Genomic DNA, 27,669 nt, shown 5'->3' with positions numbered 1-27,669 from the left:
CACCACTCCTGCTACTGTGGGGTTAGGGTTAGGGTTAGGGTTGGAGACACAGGTATAACCTTACCTATAGCACTGAGTGCCACCACTCCTGCTACTGTGGGGTTAGGGTTAGGGTTAGGGTTAGGGTTGAAGACACAGGTATGACCCTACCTATAGCACTGAGTGCCACCACTCCTGCTACTCTAGGGTTAGGCTTAGGGTTAGGGTTGGAGACACAGGTATGACCCTACCTATAGGAGGGTCTGCATGCACATCGTCGGGCCATGGTGAGTATCGAACCCAGGACCTCTCGGTTCCGAGTCCAACGCTCTAACCGTTGCGCCACCGACGCCACATTATGTTAGATATACACTGTATGTTTTAAGTTAAAGCTTTTTTTCCAACACGGGATTGTTCTCACCTGAAGCTTTCAAGAAGTCACTCTGGTTTTCTTCAAAAGACTGGCCAAAAGCTCTAGGAGAACAATCTCTTGTGTTGGAACAAAAGTTTTACCTTTAAACAAAAAAATACACATGTAACCTCCAACACAGATGAATTTTCATGATAATCATTCTACATTCTGCTAGCTATAATTTTGTCACTGTCAGATGTAAATTTCACAGACAATGGATACCTTCCAAAATCCGTTTGGGTCTGCAGCAGTGAAAGCAAACAACTTTAAGATTTCATCCTGCATCCTTGTTGACATGTCTTCTCTGTATACGTCCCCAGTAAATATTGAAATATACATTCTTTTCTCATAATTGTTCCCATCACTCTGCTAGATATTAAACTATTGATTTTAGGACGTTTTGTACACTTAAATGTGCGCAGTATATTTTGAATAGACATTGGGCTCCGGGAGCAATTATGAGAAAAGAATGTATATTTTAATATTTAGGGTATACAGAGAAGACATGTCTGTATACCGTAAATATTAAAATATACATTCTTTTCTCATAATTGCTCCCGGAGCCAAACTGTTATAAACATTGCCCAGCTAGATATTAGACTATTGATTTTAGTATGTTTGGTACACTTTAATATGCTCAGATCAGACTAAACAAAAGTCTATGGAGGAAGAAGGTGAGTGAGGTATAGTTTTTTTTTTTCAAGGTCGGATTTCATTGCATTCTGGGAGGCGCGGTGCACTATGGGCCACATAAAAATCATAACATGCGCTGATGCAAAGAGTCCCGTGCCAGAGTACACCTCTACCAGGTTTCGGGAGGCGGCTGGAAAGAGTAGAAATTGTCAAGTACTCAGAGATAACATGCCAGGGGAGTTGGTCTGCTGGAGAGTTCAGTTTGCCGCACCCGAACTGTACTTTCTAGCGGACCAACTCCCCCGGCATGTTTAATATCTCTCTATTTGGTCGATTTCGACTCTTCCGGTTGCCTCCCGACTGAGCCTGGTAGAGGCTAGAAGTACCCGTCTTGCCTCGTTGCCACATCGCCTCGTCACGTATGACGTAGCCTGGTGATGATAGTTTATATGTTATTATTAACGTGGACCAATGGTAAGACTGCTAGACAGTCCTGCACATTTGCTTTACCCTGCTCGGGGACACTTGTCTAAAGCGCGCCGCGCTGTGGACAGAAGAGAGCGCGGCCGATGGAAGAAACACACGGCAACAACTGAGTGTGGTTTGGATCATGTCAAACTTAGAATCGACTCTGAACAGTGTTTGATCTGAAACATCAGACGGTAAGAAACATTCTCAAATTTGATTAGTTCCTCTCAATTCTCTTTCTATATTTTTCGTAAATTATTTGTAGAATGTCTTTTTTTTTAGTTTTTTATTGACAGCAGTGCGGCACCAGGCTGTGCATAATGTGAGAGTTTTTTAAATTTTATATTTCAACAATTGATAACTTTGTACGAGACACCGCTCTTACACGTAACTAAGTGTCAGAACTTGGTTTAATTCAATAGGACGATTGCTCAGTGAAAGATATGTTTTCATCTGTTTTTTTACACAGGATTCTACTAGACATGATGTGGAAATTATGGCTGGCCACCTTAGTGCTGGCCGTCACCATTGGTGGAATAAGTGGCTGTAAGTACCAAGGATTCTATATTGTATATAGTAGAGGGGATTCAGTCCTCAAGCTAACAGACATCTCGCACGCAGTCGTCCCTCAGTAAGACATCTGCATGGAGCCGTATAGTTTCCGTTTAGAGTTTATATTTAGCCTGTCAAACGACCGGTTTCGCCTGTGTGGCTTCTTCAAGTGTATAGGATTCTATATTGAGTTTTGTGGCGTGGTCCCGATCGTGCCGTCGTTGAAGATTTTTATGCCATAGAATTTTTAAACAAGCTGTGTCAGAACAAACCCCCGATACTGGCAGGCCAAAAATTAAATGAAACGTTATGTTGATAACTATGCTTGTCACTACAGCACTAAAATGTCCTAAAATAATGGTTCGTTAAACATTTGGTTGCATGTTTGAGTGGGAAGAATGTTAGGTAAAAGTTGGCATAACTTTCAACCCCGGGGAATGCGGTAATTTATATATATATGCTACATGGACACAGTACCCGGCGCTAGAAGGCAAGGATCTAATATAAATCTAAAACAGATCTAGAAACGTAGCATAAGTAATCCATGACGTACAACACTTGTTTTTCAGATTTTCCGGAGTTGAGGTCATCTCTAGGTTTCTCAAGCCCAGATGGAGGCCGGGAAGTTAGAAGGAGTGGCCCCTACATCGATATCGTTCTCATCCTGGACGATTCCTCCAGCATCGCGCCGAATGTGTTCCACAACACCCTGGCGTACTTGGTCAAGTTCAACGGGTGCAGAACCTACTTCGAAACTCGGGTAAGTCGTAAGTTCTGATAGTTTAGAATTTAATTACATGTAATTAACTCTAATTATGGAGTTTTTGTAGCCTCCATAGCATGCCAAAAACCGGCGGTTTGGGGGGTCTTCAGGGTCTTTGGGAGCTTTTTATGCAGTGCTATTTTCTGATTGCATGATATAGACAACATAGTCACCCTCTTTGAATTACCCGTTTTTTGAACTGGGCTAATCAGAATGTGTGTGTGCGTGTGTGTGTGTGTGTGTGTGTGTGTGTGTGTGTGTGTCTGAGGTGTGTGTCTGAGGTGTGTGTCTGAGGTGTGTGTGTGTGTGTGTGTGTGTGTCTGAGGTGTGTGTGTGTCGGAGGTGTGTGTGTGTGTGTGTGTGTGTGTGTGTGTGTGCGAATGTGTGTGTGTCCGTATGTGTTTTTGTGTGCGCGTATTTGTGTATGTGCGTGTGCGTGTTTTGTGCATTACTGATACCGATAGTTGTAATTTCATTTTTGTTGAATGTTTATCACAGGTTGGAGTTATTGTTTCTAACTGCGCACCGAGGACAGAAGTTCCCCTGGGCCGGTTCACGATGGGTGACGAGAAACTAACAACCGCCCTGGGATCCATACAGCGGCAGGGAGGACTGAGCCGACCCGGCCCGACTATTCGCTACATGATGGACACGGTAGGAGCTCTAATCATGAACTGTATATTGAAGTGTCTTCGGTACATCTTTTTTACACGTTCTAATTTTCTTTTGCCTCAACTAGTTTGGATTAAAAAATATCATTATCCATTCCCTACCGCCATACATACACGTATGCTTGTTGTTTTGTTTTTGTTTAGTCTCGTTTCTATGATGGGGTTCATCCAGTGGCCGTAGTCCTGACAGACGGGTTTATTCAAGGCGAGGTACCGTATGACAGACTTTCTACTTTGTATCATAGTGCTTTAATTCGGGTACGGAGGCATTGCTATGTGTGTGTATGTGTGTGTACGTGTGTGTGTGTGTTTGTGTGTGCCTGCGTGTACGTGTGTGTGTGTGCCTGTGTGTGTGTATGTTTGTTTGTGTGTTAGTAGGTGTTTGGGTGCAGTAGGGTGTCAGGAGGGGGTTTTGTAACCACAGATTGACCTTAAGGACAAGTTGACAGTCTAAATCATCTCCCTGTAGACTGGGAAGAAATGAGTCCTCCGACACTGTTACTGGCTTGTCATAACATTAGCTCTCTGCAATATTTCTGTCTTTAATAGGTCTGTTTAAAGAACCGCGTACGTCAAACCATTTCTTTATTTGCGCCAATAGATTTAAAAACTATAAATATCTAACTGAGGTTTGAATTATCCGATTTCTTGTTTTCTTGTCCACTGACCCAGGATGATCACACAGCAAACGCTGCAGCAGCCAGAGCCGCCGGGATCACGATGTACAGTGTGGGAGTCGGAGACCGTGTGGACATGGGTGCGCTCAATGACATCGCCGGTGACGCCAGCAGAGTTTTCGACGACAGCGATCCTTGCGATCTCTATCGCAAAATAACTGCGGATTTTGGTGCGTATTATCAATCTATCTATCTATATCTATTTATCTATCTGTACTTTTAGGGTGTACCGTTTAAAATAAAGTAGAATGTCAGCAAAAACTAATTACTTCTTTCTAATTAAGGAAAGTACTATAACAATGATTTTAGTATTTTTCTGACACTTAGATGCTTTAGAATATGCTGTATACCACTATACATTTTTAAATGTATAGTGGTATCTTGTCATATGAAAACCTACAAAACTATTTGGGTGCACTGGTGCACCAACAGAAAAAAAGGGTGCACAGCTCCAAGTTTGGGTGCACATGCACCCAGTATTTCCAGCCCAGAGAGGCAATCTCTGCGATGTTATGATATGTTACAATATCCATATTACCAACAGGTAAAGACTTCCAAATCCACGGTGGTGACGACAGTGGTTCCATCAGCCGTGGTGACGTCAGGGCCCGCAGTGAGAGCGAGAGCCCACACAACTGGTACCGCAGACACCGGTGGGAAATGAGCGGCCTGCAGTGGCAGCAGGGAAGGATCCAGTGGCCGAAACCGGGGTCTCGCCAGAAACTGCCAAAGCGCCGCGGGCAACAGTGACTCATCTGACCATTTCATAGTATGTGAAGCGACACAACATCACCCAACTGATTTGATACGTCAGTGGTGGTATTGTGGTGATTGGCGGTATTTCAAACGTGCCTTACATAGGATTCCAAACAACGTTTTTGCCTTTTAATACAAGAGCTAAAAGACAAAAGTGCTACATTTGTATCTGTCACTGAAAAATCATGCCCATAGCATGTGCAGGATACTAGTACAACATAGTTGTTACCATAGAAAACTGTCGGCAATGGTAGTGTAAATTCTATCTATCTAAGTTTAAGCCATCAGATAGAAACATTATTCAAGATATCAATATTCAAGATGACAAAGAATCTAGGATATATCTTAAGGTGATGAATACATTTTGAGTAATATCAATTAGCGATCATCTATTTCTGGAACTTCATTGGAAGATAGCAGTTTGATTTTCTAATTTGTAATAGACATTGCATCATCCCATCATAAGGCATTAGAAGATCGAGTTCATCCATGATCTTACTGACTGTGGTAATTCTAAGAAGCAACAAACGCAATTGGTGTGGTCTTAAATAAATAATGAACTGGTAGTATGTGCTACTATGTCTTATGTATCATTTATACAAGAACAAAAATACGCTCAATTAACATATACAGAAGCTTCTAAGATTACACTGTTTGCCTTACTTGTTTGCATATTTGTAGAATCAATCAAACAATGTACAATATTTGTACTGCGTGATCTATCAAAAATTTTGAATCTAGAGCAGCACAGTTTGCCTAATAGTTGTCTATCAGAAAATAGGTCTCAAATCTCGTATTCACCATGGTTACTATCACCATGGTTACCATCATCATGGTTACCATCTAACCCTCGCCATGGTTACTGTCACCATGGTTACCATCACCATGGTTACTGTCTAACCATTGCCATGGTTACCATCATTATGGATGCCATCACCATAGTTGCCATCACCATGCTTACCATCACCATAGTTACCATCATCACGGTGACCATCACCATGGTTACCATCACCACAGTTACCATTACCATGACTACTATCGCCATGGTTACCAAAAACCATGGTTGCCATCTCCATGGTTACCATCGCCATGGTTATCATCACCATGGTTACCATACCCATGGTTACCATCTCCATGGTTACCATCACCATGGTGACCATCACCATGGTTACCATTACCATGGTTACTGTAACCATGGTTACCATCACCATGGTTACCATCACCACGGTGACCATCACCATGGTTACACAGGTCCGTCGTACTCGGGTCTCTCATACTGCGATGGCCTCTCATACTGCGAATAGAGAACGTCTGGGCTGTTTCCCCGGCAAGGCCCCATAACGAAGCAGCACCCATCCCTGATGAGGCTGCCCAGCTCGGCCCACATGTGTCTGTGTGGGATCATGTCACAGCCCTGCTTCTCCCTCACTGTGTGAAGGTAAAACGCACCTGGGAAAACAACCATATATAAATTTGTGTTCTGTTGGACAAATGCCTTGGTAAATAACAACTTCTGTATCTGTACCTGGACATCGGGGTAGCAGGTATAACCACCCTACGGCATAACACACCAGACAATGCACACATTTTGTATTAGTCAAACATCAACATTATAGCCTGTATCAAGAAAGGACATAGGGGGGAAATCATGCACATAAAAAACTCAGATAACTGAAGACAGGAACTGTAAAATATGCAGACAAACACAGAAATAGTCCAGATACCCACCTGCAGCGAAGTAGAACGCCAGGGAGACTGTGAATATGATGAGCAGGACGGACCCAGGACTGAGGTCCTTAAACCCCTCACACCCCGTCACACAGGCACAGGGCGTGGCCATCGTCATGACAACCGTCCGGCTGGCCTCCTGGTAACCTTGGATATCAAGGTCGAAGATGAGGCCGCACTGGAGATGGATGACCGTGTGACGCACGTCTCCCAGCTCATATCCACCTACAGGCAGTTAACAATGATTAACAATAACTAACCATACTAGCTCTAGTTACCCTCACTCTCTCATTGATCTATTGATCTCTTCATTATTTCTTCCACCTGAAACTTACATCGAAATGGAAATACACAAAAAGTGTGATGTCACTGATGGAAAACAGTTGTTTAAAATTTGTAGGCTGGTTCTAGCTATTTATTGGTGGAACAAAAAATAAAGAGACTCCTCATGTGATTTAACTTTTTTTTATTGGTTGGGGGCTATTTCAAACATCTCAAGAACGAAATGATGACAAAAATGTGATAAGAAATGGCAGTTAATGTCAATATCAGACAGATTTCCTTATCCAGAATATTTTTGAATTGCCGTCCTGAAATTAAATTAAATACAAACCTGTATAGACAAGATCGATGTATCCAGTATCGTTGTTGTAGACAAAGTCTGAGTACAGATGTTCCCCACAGTTGTAATACGTGTCCACCCCATCCACCTCCCGGTACATGCACACGGCCACATTAGCACAGACATCGATACCGTTTGGCTCTTCAAACGGCAGGCACGGGTTGAAGGAGTAAAAGTTCAGGTCTCTGAGGAACAGGTGAGGAAAAGGAGGATTTAGTCACCATGAAACATTAAGTCCATATTTATTATGAATTGATTTTCTAGGTCTTTGTTTGATGTTACACCTTTGCACCCATTGTAAGCTGTGAGCGGTATCTTTTTTACCCTAGTTTATACTCCACTGTCCAGCAAAAGTTGACATTTTTTTAGTTATTTGTTAGTAAGTTATTTGCCCATAACAAAACAAGTCAATTTCTAGCAAATCGTAAGTACCAATATGCCCGCTGTTACCATTTCGTCAACTCAAAATACTGAAGAAGTTTACAATAAGTTAGATAAAAAAAACAACGTCTGAAGAAATTACCAGACACAACTCCTGAGAGGTTGACCATGCACATGCATAAAACACTGGCTTCCCGTCATGAGTCATTCCCAACATTCAGAGAAACAGCCTGTTCCTGAGAAAATGAAATAAAAACTTTCCAACATTTCATTTTCTTACTGACTTAGAGAGATTATCAGACAGCTGAGATCATATTTCAAGCGATTCATATTTAGTTTATTAACTCATTAGCTGCTGATAATGTCTGTTTCATAATTTTTTCAGTAAAAATTTCACCAGTCAAATCACCACATTGTAAATCAGACTTTTTGCACTCTAATTATTGCATACTCTTACTAATTTTTGGTCCATACCCAATATAATTTATGTTGATTTATCAAATTTACAATGTTATTTGTAAATCAGAGCCTCCAAATTGAAACCTTAGGCAGATTACTTTTAGTGTGATTACCAGGGAACTATTTTAAGGCACTTCCCAACAAATAAACATCGCACGTCAATTGACACAAATTCAGAAACATTCCTGAAGTCGACTGCTAAGAGTTTTCCAGACCTGCCCTGTTCATCGTACACCATGGGTTCTCCTACTTCCGCCATTGTGATGAGGTCGATTTTCCCCGAGCCGTCCGCCATCTCACAGCTGCACGGGCCTGTCTTCACACACCTGGAACACAGGAGAAAGGAGTATTGCCTAAGAGTACATGTAACTCGTAGGTTGACTCTGGCACGGCCTTTCAGTTCACAACACATTCTTACCTTGAGGATACCTTGAGGATGTATTGGTGGCTGAAGGCATCGCCTGTTGTGCCACCCTCTTGTCATTCCAGGTACTTCCTCTCCTCCCAACACATGTCCAACCTTGACTTGAAGGCATACTCGCAGCCTCTATTCTTAGAATAGACTTACTATATTGATCACATTGTCATTGTTGCCATACATTGTAATTTGCACCACGTACAACTGTTGAGCAATAAAGTTCATTCATTTATTCATTCATTCATTCATTCACTCATTCATTCATTAAATCACACTCATTTCATTCATTCAGTCACTCACTCATTCAGTCACTCACTCACTCTGAGATACACACACTCACTCACTCACTCACTCACTCACTCACTCACTCACTCATTCACTCACTCACTCACTCACTCATTCATACAACCAGCGCTCCATATTTGGTTACACCACTCCCTCTCTTCTCTGAGATTTATTAGGCCAAAAGGTCCAGGACCCACTGGACTGGGCAGCCTATATACTCGCTGTTACTCACCGCATCTCCCCGCTCACTGTCGTCCCATGGAAGGCCAGGAATACTAAGAAATGGCAGAAAAACCACGAGATTCGCAGATTTTCCTTCGTGTTGGCCGCCATGTTGGAATTCTGAAGGGGTCATAGGTCACAGAGTCAGGGCGGTCAAAGGTCACCAGCTGGCGAGGTGGCACTTCCTAGTTGCAAGGATCATATTTTGGTGTGGTGTTAAAAAAGGTTGCGTTTTAAAGCAAAATGGTGAGTAACTTAAGTCATTTTAGTTGAAGTATAAGCAGAAAAATCACATGGACAAGCTGTCCAAATGATTATCGTTCCAAGTTTCACCGTTGAACCGCTAGATTTGTCTAGTTTTGAGAGTAAGTCTCCGTTATAATTTTTATCACCAGGCTAATCATATAAATGATATATTAAGGAGGTTAAATGGGAAGTCTAAATCTCAATAGGTATATATTTAAAGAGATCCAGAAACAACATGTGCACTTCAATTTAAGGAAAAGCTGTAGTATTGGGTCTTTCAATTTTTCTTTTCTTTCTTTCTGTATTATATACGATTTTAGCTTTACATAATTTTTTGAAGTAACCATGATTTTTTTTCTGCAGGCCACAGGTTCAGACCAGGCAGTAGGTATGGCTATGGTGGCGCTCAGTGCCCTGATCTTTACTTACTACACCGTCTGGGCTGTTGTTCTGGTGAGTAGCTAAACCACCCAGCATGAAGGCTGTGTACAGTATACTAGTACATTGTGTATATGGAGGCCCGCAAGCCCTTTTCTGTAGAGCGTAATCTGCCGTTTTAATTCCACATAGAGCGTAGATGGCCCTCATATATATGTAGTAAAACTAGAAACTTAAGAAAGGTAACATTTGCAAAGCAAATGCACAATATTTACCTTTGCATATGGTCTGCTCTCATCGCCTCTGTTACTTCTTCCTCAAAGTTTATTCATATACATGTATATGGTGACAGGAGTCTGAATCCCTCCTACAATAAACTTGCAACATGATGTAACCCAAAATTAGTTACCATGGTAATAGACGTCTGGTTCAGGTCACTAACCTTTTTGGTTCGGAGAAGAAGAAGAGGAAACGTAGCTAAAAAAACAATGTATTTTCCTTCGGTAAACATAAATAGCCCTGACCATGTATTTCTGAATTCTGTACATTGTAAGCAAGGAATTTGCATCTCTGTTTTCCTTACAGCCTTTTGTAGATGATGACCACATTGTGCACCAGTACTTTCTTCCCAGACCGTATGCTGTCATCATCCCTACAGTAGCAGGAGTGGTGGCCCTCAGTGCTATAGGTAGGGTTATACCTGTGTCTCTATTACCCTAACCCTACCCTAACCTTACAGTAGCAGGAGTGGTGGCCCTCAGTGCTATAGGTAGGGTTAGACCTGTACCTGTGTTTCTGTGGCATACAAGAAGTATGTATCTATCTATCTCTCCATCTATCTCTCTTTCTATCCATCTATCTAATGATAATGCTAATTTTATCTATTAATCCATCTAATATATATCATAGTACATTGTAATATCTATTTATCTATCGTCTGTCTATCTATGCATTTGTTTGCCTATCTGTCTATAGATAGTAGATCGAGGAGGTTTAAAATGGAAGCCTCCTTGAGGCTTAGAAGAGAAGATAGATGGAATTGTACATATGGTATCAAAAGTTGTTACTAAATGTAAAAATTGAAGAACACAATTTTTAGTTACACGAATCATTATCAATTACATAAATAGATTTCTTTTTTGTTTTTTTTTATTTTACAGGTTCCTTCTTTGGCTATGTTATGCTACAAGACAAGATGAAGAAGAAAACCAAATAAGTGTCAACAATTGGCCTGCAGTACCAGTGCATCAAAAATCTGCAGTTTTTACTCAAAGTGATAGGGGGCGTTGTAACTATTTGTGGGAATTTTATGCACACTCAACTTGGATACACACAATGAGACATTCCTTGGGAGGATTAGGGTCTAATGCCAATGTCTGCACAGCAGCACTATTGAATCAAATTTCCAGCTTATGCTCCAAACTATGTACAATGTGTGTCCATCATTCTACCAAATTCTACCAAAGCAAAATGACTGAACTTTCATATAGATTTGTAGATATAGAGAAAAAAAAATATTGTACAATTGTTGTGCAATAAATTTTTGTTTAAGGTAATGCATATGGAATTTTCTGTTCAATTATCTCTAAATATCTCATAGAGGCTTGAAACCTTCAATGTCTTGTTGGAAGAATATTTCCTCCAATAGTCATGTCTCAGATAGGCAAAGTTTTCCATAAATTAAACCATATTAGACATCCCCATATGTTGCCTAGTTTGGTGGTAGTGCGTGAGCTTTAAACGCATGTTCCGTCGCAGCTACACCAAAGAACGCCTGCATAACCTTCACAACAACAAGTTTCGCCGAGCTGGCGAAATCTCGATAGTTCTGCCTCACAAATTCCACCATCGGAACTAGCTCGAAGTCCACTGCTACAACTTCCTCGTGTTCGAATTTGTCCTTCGGGCCGGTCGTGAAGCGGCCGCGGAGTTGGTCGAAGCTTAGCTGGGCCCCTTTAGAGATGCGAGGGTCTGTTAGGTCGACGTAGCCACACAGTCCCCACTCGTGGTTGTCAAACTTCAGGTACACGGTGTTGAGAACAAGAGCCTCAGGGTTGCTGTCCTATGGAAACAAATCATGTGAAATGTATTGAAGTATTTAGTTAGCAAAACTGTTACAATGGCCTATAGGTTAGAGCCGTAAATTTGGCATGTTCACCAATTCAAAGCCTGGCTGGGTCGTAACAACGATAACAAAAGCTAGAAATGGCACAATCTGATAAGCACTGAGCATTTATGGTTGTACTTGAACACATGCCACTACCAGTGGACTAGGGCCCTACTGCATCCCTGGCATCTTTAATTTAAAGAAATGTTAAGTACACCCTACAATACTTGGAATTTTTTTATGATTTCATGATTCACCACAAAACAAGGCTCATGGGAGCCACTCAAATGTTTTGGGTTACTGTACAGCCAGTGTGGACAGATGTTTGTTGACCTTAGACTTGAAAAGTTACAACCATACCACCCCCAGCATTGACACTCCCAACAAGTGTGACAGAAGTATCAACAAGTTGACATTGGCTACCTAACCACTAAGAAGAAGTATTGTAGGGGCCCTAGTGTAGCCCTGACTGGGCACCACACTTTACAACTCACCTGTAGGTCAACGCGAAGTTCCTCGTCCAGCCCCCTGGTGGCTGTCTTCAGCAGGGACACGCACGTGTCGCCGTTCTCCTTCACAATGTAGTCCTTCACAGAACAACTCTCTACGGCGCCACATGTGAACGCTCCTGGACTGGCCATGCCTGGGGGAGAGAACCAGAAACAGACAAATAACAATCAACTTAACAATGAGGCCTTTGATATAGAATGATGAACATTCATCATATGTCATATCTCACTTGATTGACATGTTCAAAAACTTGTATTTTCCTAGATCTATCATAGAGTGGAACTCGCTGCCACCAAGCACAGCTGGGGCATCATCACTAGAAGAAAAGGTTAGGTGTAACAGCTTGCCTGTGAAGCTGGTCTGTTATGCCAAGGGGCAATTATACCAGCAATACACTACAAATACAGATATCTCAGATCAAGCACCTTGCTCATGGTTGATTTTGATTTTATGAAATTACAAGATATGATATTACAAAATTAATCACCTTCTCGCTTTGCCCTTCTTGCAAAGATGAACTTCTGTGGGTTGTCCGGCCCCTCGTTGGTGAGTATGGCCACATGTAAGCCGAAGGACGTGCTGTAGTGAGGATGGACGATGCTCTTACACGGCACTCGCTCCCGCTGTTCTGGCTCCTGGAAACTCCTCCAGATCTCTCTCATGGCGCGATGGTGGCAGTATGTACTCTCCACGAACCTGGAATGTACCAGAGTTATCAACCAAGGCTTACTTACTTACTACATGCCCTTAATGCCAGTCCCGGCATGTAGGGCACAGCAACAAAGGTTCTCTAGTTCCCTCTGTCCTGGGCTACTCTCTGGATGGTTCCAAGTGTGGCTGAAGTTCTTCAGTTCTTTTGCAACCAAGGATTTTTTCCTAGACCTATCGCAGAGTGGAACTCGCTGTCACCAAGTACAGTAGGGACGTCATCACTAAATAGCTTTAAACAATTCTTATTGTACATTAACGATTTACCTTGTACTGCAAAGCACTCCACTGTAGCGTTGTTTGCTGACGACTCAAAATGCTATAGAGAGATTCGTAACCTACATGACTGTGATAAACTACAGGCCGATATTTCTTCTATGCATGAGTGGAGTCTCAAGTGGGGGATGTCATTCCATCCATCTAAATGTAAGGTAATCCGCTTGACTCGCTCCAGGAGTCCAATCACTTTTACCTACCACATGTCAGATATAGCCCTATGTTCAGTCAGTAGCATTAACGACTTGGGTGTTCTTGCCCAGTCTGACTTGTTGTGGAACAAGCATATTGTAAACATTGTAGCTAAAGCAAACTCGATGATGGGTTTCATTATACGCACAGTCGGTTACGATTCCAGCCTGGATATACGCAAAGCATTGTATGTTACACTAGTCAGATCACTTCTCGAGTATTGTTGCCCCGTTTGGTCACCGCTGTCGCGTAACCTCATGGCCCTCTTGGAGGGAGTTCAGAGGCGGGCGACTAAGTTCATTCTTCGTAACAATGCAAATGTCAGTGAACTTAACTACAAGGACAGATTATTGTACCTAAACATGCTACCTCTGTCTTACAGGAGGGAGACAGCCGACATCATGGTTTTCGTTAAGTCCCTGTCAAGTATGTATGACCTGAACGTGTATGAATATGTATCATTTTCAACCAGACCAGCAAGGAGTAACCGGTCTTACATATTAATGCAAAGCCGATGTAAAACATCTACATTTGCCATGTCATACATACCACGTCTGGTAACTGAATGGAATAAGCTTGACGTCGCAGTTCGCATCAAAGGGGCTTCGACGTCAAATCAGTCTGACTTATTGTCTTTTAAGCGTTGTCTTGTGAAATCTGCTGTTGAGAGATTTAAACATCACTTTGAACCTGACAACCTCTGTACATGGTCCACTGCGTGCAAGTGCGCGTCTTGTCAGGATTTGAGGGTTCGGTAGTCTGTCTATATTAAGCTTTTTTATAATGTATATGTATTTGTATGCTGGATAGATATAGAGTCTATTGTATTTGTATGCTGTATCGGGACGAGGGCTGGTAAAGGTGTTTCACCTGTTCCCCCGTCCCTTTCACTGTTGTGATGAATTTTAATAAATAAATAAAAATAAATAAATGTTAAGAGTTAGATGTTCAAGGGTTAGGTGTAAGAAGTCGTTCGGTGTAATATAGCCAGCTGCTGTGTGACTGAAGCTGGTGTGTTACAATAAGGCCAGTTATACTGGCTATACAGATACAGATACAGAATGATACAGATAATGTTTGGGGAATTCAGGAAAACTGATGCTCACCATGTAAAGGACAAACATGAAGGGGACTGAAACCAATATGCACTTCTTCCTAATATTAAAAGCTATAATGTTCAGTCAGAAATAGATCAAAACCTTGACATAAACTAAATAATTATGCAAAAACCAGAACCAAATGTGGCATTAAACTTACTTGAGTTCCAGTTTCTGTTCCTCCTCCGGCCCTGCCCTGTCTGTTACCAGCTGCTTCAGTGCCAACATCGGGTTATCATCAATAATCTTCTGGTCTGCCTGGTACCTGAACGTCTTGTAGTGTTCTGAAAATCAGAAATAAAATCAGATGTGCCAAAAAACAGTAACTCAAGCAACTGGATATGATTTTGGGAAACGGTCAGACGTTTTAGGTAGCATCCACTACCTTTCGTCAGTGACACTGGAGACTTGTCAGAAAGGCAGGTTTATAAGCACGAACTATCGATTAATATGCAAATAATTGAAGACAAATAAGTGAAGTGACTGTCTTATGAATGAATGACTTTATTTCGGGAAAAAACCCATAGTACAGACAGGACCACATAGACACTAAACACACAACAATCTATATACATTTTTAAAATACGTGTTCCTGAATTGGCAGTCTGATCTCAAAAGACAGCATATAATGCTATTATTGGTGGCGTATATTCTATTAATGAAAGCATAACACAATTTCCTGCGTCTAGCATCGAATGTATCGGTCGACAGGTGTACAAACATTGAACTGGCACTACAACCTCTTGGCAACTTAAGGAGAATACGAAAACAATTATTGTATGCAACACGACACTTAGCTAGTACACTCGCATGAACAGAGTTCCATAACTGGACTCCAAACAACTGAGAACAGTAGGACATAAACAAAGTCTTTTTCACAACGGGCGAACAATGATAGAATTTACGATTTATACAATTGGTATGGCGATATAGGCGTCTAATTTCAGCTCGAACACAGTCATTGTCACTTAACTTCACATTTAAATGAATCCCAAGATATACAAAGGAATCCACATATTTCAACTCAACATTATAAATTTTCACGGCGGGTAGAGGCTGCTGGAGTGGAAGGCCAGCGCTCGGAAAGTACATACAACAAGTTTTATTTGTATTAAACAAAATATCATTTACCTTACCAAAATGTTCACATATCCCAACCAGTTTCTGAAGGGATTTAACACTGGGGCATATCAAGCACAGATCATCGGCGTACAGCAGATGGTTTACAATAAAACCGCTGACGCGACAGCCAACTCTGGCATTTTTCAGTTTTAGACTAAGAAATAAACCTGCTTTTCTGTTTTTTGTCGCAACATACTATTAGGTAGGCTTTGATTGTACAGCTAGAAGACAGCTCACCTTCGTAGTCATACTGTAGATCTAACCAGTCTTCTGGTACGGCATGGTTAGGTTTGTCCTTCAGCTCCACGTAACACTCCAGACATTCCTTCGGGTACCCCTGTGGTCTGATGCCGTCATATCGGAATCCTTCAGTAGACTATGGAGGAAAATTTTCATCAGCACCTTAATAGACTGGTTGGGATCAAACGCGTTGAACCTGTATTCTGTTTTGACGAGATTTCGAAAAGTTCTGTCAAAATCGGAGCGGGAAGTCTAAAATCAGTAAATTGAGTTGATCTCTCTGCTTGATAGAGGCTCCTTTTTATTTATTATTTAGTGCCTTAAAGGTCTATGACTGAAAATTTACTCCAATTTGGAGACTTTTGGGGCAGGGTAGGAAGGAACACGTAGAGTCTAAGCTCTTCCAGTGTGGTCAAACTCTCCAGTTTTGTTTGTCATAAAGAGTTGAGTGATCTGGTAAGTTGCAGTTATAATGAACTAATGGCTTTGAACAAATGAATGAATGGTTTATTCAGGTTAACGTTACTCACAGCCATTTTGCTAAATTGTGGATTTCCTTACAATACTTTGTACTTTCTAAAAGACAATGGTAGCATTTAGCTACTAGTAGCTATATCTCTGAAAGAAGATTTGGAAGAGTGTAGCTTTACCTCCCCAACCAGAGAATCTGCCACAAAGATCTTGGTGTCCTGCAGAAATCCACAAGAGAAGAACTCTGCTTTCAATGCCTCTGATTCATACGGGTTGTCATCAACTGCCATGGACAAAGTACAAATAGACCAGTCAACATTTCCCAGCAATGTATAAAGATTTACGCAATGGCAAGCTACTATTAAGCCCCAGCATTTTTATTTTATTTTATCATATGAAGATTTACCACATTTGTGGAAGGATTGACATAACAGGTGATCATGAATATCACCTCTTCAAGATGTCAAACCTGAGACCAGACTGTATGGTATCACTGTACATCAAGCACGTCTAACCTTTGGAACACAGGGAACATTAAACCAGATAGAGAGAGATTTCATAAACACCAACAACCATAATGAGATTTATTCATGGAAGAAGATTGTATAGTACTATGAGGCTTCGGGAAGCGGCTGGAAAGAGTAGAAATTGGCCAAATAGATAGATAACATGCCCAGAGAGTTGGCCTGTAGTAAGAGAACAGTTTGCCGCTCCCAAAGCCTGGGAGAATCTAGTTTTAAGGGAGAATCTTACCGCTGAAATACTGAGCAACTATGTCTTCAGAAGTTGGTCGTGCAGTCGGATCATCATCGTAGCAGCTTTGGATGATCTTTGGCAGAGGCCCTGTCAGTGAAGAGTGAGGAACAACTTTCTGCGGTGCCTGGGTTGTGTCTGGCTTGGTCTGTATCGTGAGGGTTCCGTGTTTGTCGTAAGGCTTCTCTCCAGTGATGAGGTAGCCCAACACCAGACCGTAGGAGAACATGTCAGAGCGCATGAACACCTCGATGGAAGGTGACGCTTGATCTTCCTTTACCTGCTGGACTTCTGTAACATGGAAAAGAGAACAAAAACATCAACTTGGGTACGTCTCGGAAGGATAGACATCCAGGTATTGACAATTTGAGATGCACGAGGCTTTGTCTACTCAAGCAACTGATTAGATTTTGAGAACTGACAAAAAGTAGTGGATGCTACTTGAAACGTCTGACAGTTACAGTATTCAAAATCTATCCAGTTGCTAGTCAGTAACAATTCCTTGTGCATAAACTTAGCTTAGTTCTGTACTCAAAAGTAGCTGTTGATTTTTCTTAAACCTTTGTGATTACATTTGCACAATTTTAAACTGCCTTCTAATCTGCTTAGATGTACTAGATGAGCTCGGTTGACTTTGTCGAGCCTTTAAAAGACAATCGTCGTGATGTTGTTACCGTCTGCTATGGGTGGGTCATCTTCCAAGTCAAGGTCATCTGTGTCTGACCACTCATCCTCGTCCCCATCAGCTGCTGCCTGTGCACCTGTGGTGGCATCTTTTCCGTACTGCTGTAACTCAGGTGCTCTCCATCTGATCTGGGCAAGCTGAAACAGAGGTCTCATAACATTAACCTTTTAAGACAGTAGGGGCAGCGGCCACTGTAGGGTTGATCTTAGATACAGTATTGGAAGGCAGAGGAGTAGACAGACAGTATAGGATACACTGAGCAGAGCAAAAAATATGTCACCAATAATTCTGATTATTACCTGCGCCAAGAAGGTTATGTTTTCGTAGGCGTTCGTACATGTGTGTGTGTGTGTCTGTAAACATGATAACTTGAGAATGCTTGAATGGATTGTCATAATATTTGGTAGGTGGGTAGCTCTTGATGAGACCTCAAAATGATTACTGGTAGATTTGGGGTCCCCCTGGCAACTTGCTTGAAAACATGAAAACCATAGATTTTCTGTAACATAAACACTATACAATGACTGTATGTCAGACTAATACTTCACTGTAACCCACCTCGTCCCTCCTGCTGTCTAGCTCGTAGCTGTGACAGGCGAGTCCGAAGTCGGCAAGCTTCACACGCATGCTCAATGATCCTGGATCCAGCTGGATGTTTCAAAAGTATTGTGTTGAAAAGCAACTTCAACATTCATGACAGAGGATGAAAAAGACTACACTATTCTTTGTCTTACTGGGTCAGTCTAGTGAGAAAGACCAGAGAGACTGGTTGAATTTAGCTCTATATTTAGCACAATTTCACTTCAATAGCCAGTCACTGCCACTCTTTCAGCACCAAGGACAAACACTGCCAAACTGTTGAGATCAGAACACTGCAATGCTATGGAACCTGTCCAGCAAGAAAAGTTTACTTTAATTCCAAACAGTTATGATAATCTCGACTGACCAGCACATTGTCAGGTTTGAGGTCCCTGTGTGCTATGGGGTTGGGCAGCGTGTGCAGGTAGTGTAGCGCATGCGCGATCTGGCTGCCCAGTTTCCACACGATGTTCGCGGTCAGACCTTGTCGTTCCGGAGTTTTACGCCGCTCCACATAATCCAACAGGCTGTCAGGCAGATACTCCATCACTGTGGAATATAACAAGTCAGAATGGTTAGGTGTAATATTCATTTTTCAGTGTACTATTATCAGCTGCTGACACACCACCTGCCTGCGAAGCTCAGGTGTCTTAAACCAGCTATAACGTTATAAACAGATATTTTTTCTGTCATATTTATACAGGGTTGCACACTTTAATATTGAGACAGCCATTAAACCAAGAACGAATTCGAACAAACGGTGATCCTCTCTGTCCTAGCATTACGAAACCAAATGATCAGTGCGATTGAAACTCCTGATGAAAACCGAAGAACACTGTCGGCATTTTTGACAGTCGTTTACTATATATTTTATAGTAATGAAAAAAAAAACTTTGGCACATTATATCAAAGGTTGTATGGATACCCCCCCCCCACAAAAACTGCACTAGTAATTTTTTACATGGACAAGCAAAATTAGACCTGTAATATATCAACCAGAGCTTTGAACATACCAATGAATTGGTTTCCCTCTTTTAGGTCGAACTGGTGGACGTCTTCCGATAGCCGACCTGTGCCGCGGAATGCTACTATATTCTCATGGCTTAAATGCCTGGGGATGAAAAAAATATATATATCATCTAGATATTGAATCAACACATGGTATTACAATTCTTTCATTAAAAATATATAGCATGAAGGGACACTCGTAAAATCTTAAGCCTGGGTGCCATCCTATGTAGTTACAGTCACTCATGGCTATCGGGCTACTTAAAATTATAAGATTTAATGATGACTATTTTTATGCATTACACAATGTATCGGTGGTCGCATTTTATAATTGCATGCACTTTATTAATGTGCCTTCTTTTGTATTTCCTGTAACCCGGGTGTTCTTACCTCAGGACCCGTTGTTCGGTTATTGTCCTGTCATACTTTATCTGGACCTTGACTGCAACAGTCGAGCCTTTCAACCGTGCTTTGAAGACCTTACAATAGACAGAGACAGACATCAATGAAGGTTAGACACATTGCCAGAAAACATTTCAGGTATCATGATCACCTTTTGTCAGTGACACTGGAGAGTTGTCAGAAAAGCTGGTTTATAAGCAAGAACTATTGATTGATATGCAAATCAATGAAGACAAATTTTTGGAAGTCCAAAAGAAAAGGAAATAACAGTTATAGAAGTCAAGACAAGGGAGATGGAAATTTAGTCAAGTAGCTCCTGTTGTTTCAGAACAGGAGCTTTTAAAAGTGTGGAGCTTAAGTTAGGCTAGTATATCTATGTTCACCAGTTGTGAAATAAGAAAATGTAGATTTACCTTTGCAAACGCCCCTTGTCCCAGCAGGTCCCATGGTTGTGTGAGGTCCTGCTGGTTGACTGTGTTCTGCTCTGCCTTTAACAGATCTTCCAGCTTCCGTCTGGCCAGCTCACAATGTGGTCTGGCCGGGTGGCCGTCCGCAAGAAGCCTCAGGGCAGAGTCTATGTCCTCTAGAACTGAGCTCAGTCTGGATTCGAACCCTTGCCCCTCGAACTTGCAGTCTTTTCCAGTTCCGACAGGTGGCATTGTTTATAGTATTTAACAGGACTCCACGGGAAAATATCTGTACCTGAACACGCAATAAATTGGGATTATCAATTGATGTATTAATTGATGCTTAATGTGTAATTTACTATGTTGATACTTAGATAAGTTTTCTTGATTGCAGTTAAGCGTGTATGTAAATAATAGTTAATGTATTTTATGTAAAGGACTCCAGGAAAAATAGTGATGTATTGTCACTAATGGGAGCTTCCTAAACAAACAAACAAACAAACAAACATTAGATCAATATCATAATTGCACACTCTATACCTCTATGCTCTAAAATAGGCACCAAGAGTAAAATACCTAGATAGAGAGTGACAATTTGACTCTGGACTGAACCAGGCGCAATTTCAAGAGACCAGTCGTCTAGAGAAGTATTTAAGACGTTAAACAAGGATAACAACAACAACAAATGTGAAGGCTGTGAACTTAAAACAAAACAAAATGTTCAAAAGGAGCCCCTAGCGCCTTGATGACTCCTTGGCAATGCAACACAACTTCCGGTTTCGATACTGACTCTGGACATGCATTTGAATGTTTCCTCTTTTGTTGAAAATCGATGTCACCCATTAAAACAACGCTAGAGCATTTATGACAACTTTAGGACGTCATAAGATCATGGCACTTAGTATTGCATCACGAGTAAATAATCTTAATACTAGTATTTAATTTTAGCATGGAGGTAGAAACTTTTTCTACCTCCATGATTTTAGGAAGTTTAATATACTGACAAGAGGCTAAAATAATGTTCCCCTTTTTTCAAGGCAGCTGACTGCAATAATTCCGGGGTCTTTTCTCCTGAAATTCTATCTGACCCAGTATGTACACCTTTATACCCCAAAAGTATAGTATGTGCAGTAAAATGAACTTACCGTTGAAAAGTAAAAGCACAAAAACATACAAGTCTCAAGTCTCGTACTAGGTGTACCGAAACCCGGAAGTAAGACCAGCGTGCTCTTCGGGGACTATACCATTGTTGCTATAGGGGTGTCAAAATTTACAGCAGCATGCTGTACTATTAGTCTAGTAAAAATAAAGTTAGTTGTGTACAGGGTAATTGTTTGTGTCTGTGTGTGTTTGTGTGCTATTATCAAGTAAAGTTCATTGGCAAATACTATCTTAAAAGCTCTTTATTAAATTTAAAAGTGCAAGAATCTATCTTCAAAAAGTCAGAGCACTGCATCAAGCACAATACTGATAGTCTTCACATATCAAATCACACAGTTTTTGCTACAATTCTAACTTTTGTAACTATCATAATCATCTTCAGCAACAATGTGATATACATTGTATAAATAGAGTGCTCAGCAATACTCATTAATGGAATATTGTTCAACAATGGCTTAATAAACAAAATATTAGCTTAATCCTATCAAAATCTCTCGGATATATTATAACACATATTCACTAAGTCTTATTAACTGAACCAACCAGCATATATAGCGCAGCTGTGATGTCAACACAAATACAAACACACTATATATTATAATATATATAAAATGTGCAGCAAAAAAGAAAACCTCTTTTTAAGACTTAAAAAAACAGCACAACAGGTGCAACAGCTCCACATTACAGAATAATATCTGTAAATTCAAATTTAACTTTAATAGAGGCACATAAATTTTGTGGCAAGTTGACAGTAAAGAGTTTGCAGTGACTTTGAGTTTCTGGTTGAAACTACAATCAGAAATGGAATGCAAGATAGAGAACAGTGACAGTGACAGTGTGTGAAAACCATCGCAAATATTTTACTTTCCAAGCAGAGGTTAAGGCTTTTAGGCATTTTTATCTGGCTTTCTTTTGTCCCTGGTACATTGTATCTCTTTTTGGCAAATGGATACTGTCTTGGCAATTTGATACTGTCTTGGCAAATTTGATACTGTCTTGGCAATTTGATACTGTCTTGGCAATTTGATACTGTCTTGGCAATTTGATACTGTCTTGGCAATTTGATACTGTCTTGCATCCACCAAAAGATCTGCTTGGAGATTACAAATACTTCTTAATACAACTGTAATGTATTGGCGGTGACTATAGCTAAATGTTATTCCCATAATGAGACACTGGGTTCTAACAGGTGCATAGACCAGTCTCTGTATCTGTATCAGATCTGTATAGCTAGTATAACTGCCCTTCGGCATAACACACCAGCTTTGCAGGCACATGGCACGGCGGCAGCTGGCTACATTACACCGAACTACTTGTTACACCCAACCTTTGAACATCTAACTATATAGGCAGTGTTAGATGTTTAAAGCTATCTAATAACAATGCCCCTACTGTACTTGGTGACTGTGAGTTCCACTCTGCAATAGTTCTGCTGATCTGGAAAAAAAATAAGTTTTTGAACACCTCAATCCTTGGTTGATAACTCTGGTACTTGAAGGCATTTATATGATAGGCAAGCAAGTCTCTATTGTCTGTAGCTAACTTCCGCGTAACCAGTAAAGGTCACATTCAGGGGCAAGTCAGGGCACGGTCGGACACAGAACACGTCTCCGTACACTGGGTTCCCGCTTGTGAGTCGCTTGTTCACCAGCGTGACCAGGTCTGGGTAGGTCTTAGCCGAGTCGTGGTCCGGCACGAACTCCAAACACGCATCAAACGGCACCGAGGAGGCAGCGGCTGGAGGGTTTCCCTGAAAAATGTAAAATAAGTTAAACAAAATTATTATCATTAGTGGGGTCGGGTGGCGTGAAGACAAGAGGTCGCGGGTTCAAATCCCACCATGTCAAAGATCTCGTGCCCTTGGGAATCGCACTTTACATGACTTTCCTCACTTCACTCAGGTGTAAATGAGTACCTAGCTTTGGTTAGGGCCGTCCCTCAGATAGGACGTTACATGGAGGTCCTGTGTTCGGAGAGAGCCACACCCCGCTCCCGTTAAAGATCCCACCGCACTTATAGAACCCACTGCACTTACAGTAAAGAGTAGGGGACCTCCTGGTGTGAGTGGTTCAAACTTTACAATGCAATGGCCACACCTGGGGTTGTGTTGAGGTCACCTGAGTTAGCGCCAAATGGCAGCCGCTCAAGAACCTTGCAGGCCTGCTAGCTCACCTTGATGTTGAAGTGTACAGGCTCCTCGTCCTCTCCCACACTCAGGCCTACAGAGAAGCCGCCCTCCTCACTCACTCTCGCTTTACCAGTTATACAAAACAAACAAACAAACAACACTGGGCCTGCTAGCTCACCTTGATGTTGAAGTGTACAGGCTCCTGGTCGTCCCCCAAACTCAGACCTACAGAGAAGCCGCCCTCCTCGCTCAGACTCTCACTGAACCGCACCAGGAACGTGCTTCTCTTCTGTCCTTGCAGCCGACGATTCGCTTCGTCTTGGCTCATCAAACCTGCAAACCAACTGTTCGAAAAAATAAACTAGCTGAGTAGTACGTCGATGAAGGCTAGACATCCAGGTTATAAGATATGCCAAAAAGCAGTTACTTAAGCAAGTGGATATGATTTTGGAAACAGTCAGACGTTTCAGCTAGTATCCACTAGCTTTCATCAGTGACTGAGAGACCAGAGGGGAAATGCTGGTTTAAGAACTGTTGATTGATATGTAAATAAGTGAAGACAATTTTTGGACCATTAACGTTACATTAAAAAAGCAATGTTATGTCTTGAACACATCATTATCTGAAGTGTGCACACCCCAGAATCAAATGTAGATCTCAGCATTTATTTTCTAAATGTGGTGGTAAGGCACTGCAGTGAATATGTACCTCAAATTTCAAAAGATAAAAAGAAATATGGGATTTTTAAAAACTTGTAGCTTACCTTTCCTGCCTGTTGCCCACCCTTGTAGTTGATCCATCTATAAGTGCCTGGATCTGTTGGATGACAGGAAATGGTCATAATGGATCTTGACCCGGCCGGGGATCAAACTCATGACCTATCGAATGCAAGGTGAGCACTCTACCAACTTGGTCATTGTACCGGTTTGTAACAAATTACATGTACAAAGCAATGATGATTCTTTTACTCTCTTACCATTTTATGGTTGTAAAGAATGGACTATCTACGTACCTGTGCCAGACATATACAGTGTCCCTGTTCGTCTGCCTTGAAGGGTCCAAACCAGCCCAGAAGGAGAACAAACTTTCCCACCTGCACTTCATCACGTTTGTCACCTGCAGATAAAAAGGGGAAAGAATCAATAAAAACTGGGGGGAAATAATTGAGAAACACTCATCACATACATGTCAATGACAACATTAAGTTATGTTTGTTTAAAGTTAAAACTTTTGATCCAACACAAAATTTCTCTCACCTAGAGCTTCACTGGGTCAGTCTACTGAGGAAGACCAGAGTGACTGGTCGAAAGCTCTAGGTGAGAGAATTTGTGTTGGATCTAAAGTTTTAACTTTAAACATGTAACCACCAACACAGATGAACTTTCATGATAACATTAAGTTATGGTTTTTTTTTTTTTTTAATGCCCACGATAATGATAATGATCATTTTGGCATAGTCATTAACACCTGAGTGAAGTTAGGAAAGTTGTGTAAAGTGCCTTTCCCAAGGGCACAAGGTTGGTGACATGGCAGGATTTGAACCCGGGAGCTCTTGGTTTTGAGCCAAATGCTCTGCCGTTATGCCACACAACCCCAAAAGCTGCCGCTCCACACTAGAGTCACTTTCTGCACTTCTTGAATTAAAAAAATAAAAGACAGTAAGTCTAGTTTGAAAATGTGGGCATTTTTTTCGCATTCTCGCATTAGGTTGAGGATCAGATAAGGAATTCATCCATACAATTTAATTACTGTTGCCTTACCTTTTATCCCAAACACATGTTTGATGAGTTTGAGGACTCTGTTGTTCTTGAGCTGGGTGGCGAGGGGGTCGTTTGGGAACGCACTCTTCATCGCTGTCACGAAGTGGAAATAGATCTGGACAAGAGAGCAAGTTGGACCAATAAATTCTTTAAAACAAGCTCATCCTGTATTGTCAGACCTACACTTTTGTTGTGTATTTGTATTGTCATTGTATACATGTATCTACCATCCACAACATTGTATGATGGTTGGTAATAAGAGTTAGTGTCTACCACACACACACATTCCATCATGACACACCTGATTAGTACACAACCAGGTAGCTATACAATGTAGGTCATACAATATTTTTTAATTTTGTGGTTCTTGCTTTGAATATGAAATAAAACGCATTCAAGGGCCCTAAAAGAGATGTTCTTCCTCAAATTAGACGAGAAAACTAAGAATGTGAAGTTAAATGAACCCCAGAATGCTTATATTTTCAGACTCCTGTCTTTTTACTTACTGTAACAGTTATTTCAACAGACACCTACCTTAAACTCTGCCGAGCCGCCTTTCACAGCGTACCAAAACTGCTTGGACTCCTCACAGAAGAATTCCTCCTCTATGTGGTCCTCTGTTGAACCTTCAAGATGGAAAAAAAATCACACTTTAATGCTGATGATACTCTAGAAAATGACAGAGGAAAACTCATTGTTCTGAGTTCTGGGTGTTCATAGTATCATGTGTATTATTTTCTATACCTGTAATGTAAAAAATTATACAAAATTTATGCAAACCAAAAAAAAAACAACAGCAAACCAAAAAATGAACACACTTTGGCTGAATCGTGAAAATGATGACGTGGAAGAATTGAATGATGATGCCAGGGAAGGTCCACCGGTGACTCCTTTTCTTCCCTGGTCAGACTCTTGTCTTGGCAGGCGATAACTCGAATCTCCCTCGTATCCACTGTCCACAGGCTCCGACAGTGCCCTGTCAGGTCGCACCTGGGTAACAATGTATGTAGATAGTATTGTAATGTTACAATGTATAAAGATAGAGCACGTCGGCAGAACGTACTGCGCCTGCGCAAAACCCTGGATTTTCGCGGTTTTCGTTCAATTTTCAGTCAACGCTGCATCAGAATTTTGCCTGTTGCATACGATATCTTTTCCAACATAACATTTGTAAACTACAGACGGGATGTTAACCTTACATGCGCGAATACAACCTTATATGAGATGTACTGCAGAAGTGTTATGCACAATACATTACAGGATTCGCCCAGGTGCAGTACGTTCTGCCGACATGCTTAAAGATAGTATTGTACTCTTGCTGTTGTTATTTGTATTCTCGCCGGTTCTAGTCCCTCCCTCAAGCGGGGCCAGCCACCTGTTCGAACATGTGCGAGTGCACATGCCTGCATCGTGTTCGAACAGATGATCTATACCTGTTTGAGTGAAGGGGCTCTAGAACCGGCCAGTTATAAGCTGAATAAAGTCAGTAGCATTTGAGTTTCATTGTGATCAGATGTGAGTTTGTTTTACCTGTACTGGGTAACGTTCGTCTGACTCCATTGGTTCATCCATTGAGCGGGTTCTCTGTGGACAGAAGAAATTTTGTACTACTAAAGTACCTTATACCTGCAACTCCTTACAGTGTATACTTTTGGTCTTGGTCACTGACTGCTTTTAAAAACAATCACTGTTTGCTTATAGCAGGGCATGTGGACAACATCAAAAGACTACCATTATGTGTCAGAAAAGTAACACATCTTAGTACTTGCAACTATTCCAAGTTAAGGCAATAAAACCATTTATTTGCCTTACCATTGGCTGGCCCCTCGGATCAACTTCAGGATCATCACCTAAAAGTGAATATATGCAGATTAAAAATAGAACAAATTATCTTTCTGACTTTTTTGTGCCATGTATGTGATACAGTGCATTTATAGAAACCAAATTTAGTTCCAATAACTGTTGACAGTCACATACTATAACTAATATTTGTACATAGGCCTTGTGCTCTTTTCTATATCAAATCTCGTAATCTGGTGAAGATATGTGGAAGTGTGTGAAACTTACATGTTGTTGATGAATAAAAGTCAACCAACAACTGTAAAGCATCTGTCTGTCCCATCTCGTACAGTGCCTGCACCAGTTGTCTTGTCGTGACCTTTAACCTTTTGAGGGTCATGCAGGCGTCAACGGCGCCCTCCCCACGCCTTGCCCACCTACCTACCGAACTTACCTACCTACCTACCGAACTACCTACCTACCTACCGAACTACCTACCTACCTACCCTCGCAAATGCAAGGTGATGTTTCTGCACTTCTCAAAAACTGTGCCACCACTACCCTCACTAAAGGTCTCATTTCGGTATTCTTCCGCGTGGGTACTCTCAAGTAGATCGTACTAAAAATTAAATGC

General features: G+C 41.3%; 4 protein-coding genes across 4 annotated transcripts; 2 read left to right on the top strand and 2 right to left on the bottom strand.

The window, feature by feature from the left end:
* Positions 1–1,565: 1,565 nt before the first annotated feature.
* LOC109479088 (matrilin-4-like) lies at positions 1,566–4,905 on the top strand. The gene is made up of 7 exons (XM_019780963.1): positions 1,566–1,686; positions 1,962–2,038; positions 2,614–2,804; positions 3,306–3,461; positions 3,623–3,688; positions 4,151–4,325; positions 4,700–4,905. The coding sequence occupies exons 2-7, from the start codon at positions 1,975–1,977 to the stop codon at positions 4,903–4,905; spliced, it is 858 nt and encodes a 285-aa protein (XP_019636522.1). The 5' UTR covers positions 1,566–1,686; positions 1,962–1,974.
* A 1,189-nt stretch (positions 4,906–6,094) lies between these two features.
* On the bottom strand, positions 6,095–9,141 carry LOC109479091. Its single transcript, XM_019780965.1, has 5 exons — positions 9,037–9,141; positions 8,317–8,427; positions 7,253–7,446; positions 6,640–6,864; positions 6,095–6,360 (listed from the first exon to the last, which is right to left on the bottom strand). The coding sequence occupies exons 1-5, from the start codon at positions 9,135–9,137 to the stop codon at positions 6,155–6,157; spliced, it is 837 nt and encodes a 278-aa protein (XP_019636524.1). The 5' UTR covers positions 9,138–9,141; the 3' UTR covers positions 6,095–6,154.
* A 37-nt stretch (positions 9,142–9,178) lies between these two features.
* Positions 9,179–11,353, top strand: LOC109479092 (dolichol phosphate-mannose biosynthesis regulatory protein-like). Its single transcript, XM_019780966.1, has 4 exons — positions 9,179–9,272; positions 9,636–9,725; positions 10,236–10,338; positions 10,811–11,353. The coding sequence occupies exons 1-4, from the start codon at positions 9,270–9,272 to the stop codon at positions 10,864–10,866; spliced, it is 252 nt and encodes an 83-aa protein (XP_019636525.1). The 5' UTR covers positions 9,179–9,269; the 3' UTR covers positions 10,867–11,353.
* LOC109479087 lies at positions 11,345–27,435 on the bottom strand. Its single transcript, XM_019780962.1, has 23 exons — positions 27,324–27,435; positions 27,069–27,106; positions 26,787–26,840; positions 26,075–26,246; positions 25,791–25,882; positions 25,257–25,371; positions 24,509–24,612; positions 24,260–24,312; positions 23,675–23,840; positions 22,899–23,118; positions 20,214–20,434; positions 19,789–19,877; positions 19,404–19,501; positions 18,758–18,939; positions 18,370–18,459; positions 17,801–17,948; positions 17,127–17,417; positions 16,553–16,656; positions 15,900–16,038; positions 14,701–14,824; positions 12,755–12,963; positions 12,252–12,400; positions 11,345–11,712 (listed from the first exon to the last, which is right to left on the bottom strand). Exons 1-23 carry the CDS (start codon positions 27,433–27,435, stop codon positions 11,362–11,364), a joined length of 3,321 nt encoding a protein of 1,106 aa, XP_019636521.1. The 3' UTR covers positions 11,345–11,361.
* Positions 27,436–27,669: the final 234 nt, after the last annotated feature.

Source organism: Branchiostoma belcheri, unplaced genomic scaffold, assembly GCF_001625305.1.
Source record: "Branchiostoma belcheri isolate BF01 breed outbred unplaced genomic scaffold, Haploidv18h27 scaffold464, whole genome shotgun sequence".
NCBI lineage: Eukaryota > Metazoa > Chordata > Leptocardii > Amphioxiformes > Branchiostomatidae > Branchiostoma > Branchiostoma belcheri.
Note: the sequence above shows the minus strand (reverse complement) of the source record. Positions and strands in the feature narration are given on the sequence as shown.

What these genes read in the sequence shown, in the direction of transcription:
- LOC109479088 (XM_019780963.1), top strand. Translation starts at nt 1,975, where the DNA reads ATGATGTGGAAATTATGGCTGGCCACCTTAGTGCTGGCCGTCACCATT. An exon ending in GAACCTACTTCGAAACTCGG is followed by an intron (nt 2,805 to 3,305) that starts GTAAGTCGTAAG and finishes TGTTTATCACAG; the next exon opens with GTTGGAGTTATTGTTTCTAA. An exon ending in TTCGCTACATGATGGACACG is followed by an intron (nt 3,462 to 3,622) that starts GTAGGAGCTCTA and finishes GTTTTTGTTTAG; the next exon opens with TCTCGTTTCTATGATGGGGT.
- LOC109479091 (XM_019780965.1), bottom strand. Translation starts at nt 9,137, where the DNA reads ATGGCGGCCAACACGAAGGAAAATCTGCGAATCTCGTGGTTTTTCTGC. An exon ending in ACAGTGAGCGGGGAGATGCG is followed by an intron (nt 8,428 to 9,036) that starts GTGAGTAACAGC and finishes CCTGTGTTCCAG; the next exon opens with GTGTGTGAAGACAGGCCCGT. An exon ending in CATCGATCTTGTCTATACAG is followed by an intron (nt 6,865 to 7,252) that starts GTTTGTATTTAA and finishes AACTGCCTGTAG; the next exon opens with GTGGATATGAGCTGGGAGAC.
- LOC109479092 (XM_019780966.1), top strand. An exon ending in CCGTCTGGGCTGTTGTTCTG is followed by an intron (nt 9,726 to 10,235) that starts GTGAGTAGCTAA and finishes TTTTCCTTACAG; the next exon opens with CCTTTTGTAGATGATGACCA. An exon ending in GGTGGCCCTCAGTGCTATAG is followed by an intron (nt 10,339 to 10,810) that starts GTAGGGTTATAC and finishes TTTATTTTACAG; the next exon opens with GTTCCTTCTTTGGCTATGTT.
- LOC109479087 (XM_019780962.1), bottom strand. Translation starts at nt 27,435, where the DNA reads ATGACCCTCAAAAGGTTAAAGGTCACGACAAGACAACTGGTGCAGGCA. An exon ending in CTGTACACTTCAACATCAAG is followed by an intron (nt 23,119 to 23,674) that starts GTGAGCTAGCAG and finishes TACATTTTTCAG; the next exon opens with GGAAACCCTCCAGCCGCTGC. An exon ending in ACCGAACAACGGGTCCTGAG is followed by an intron (nt 19,502 to 19,788) that starts GTAAGAACACCC and finishes TTTCATCCCCAG; the next exon opens with GCATTTAAGCCATGAGAATA.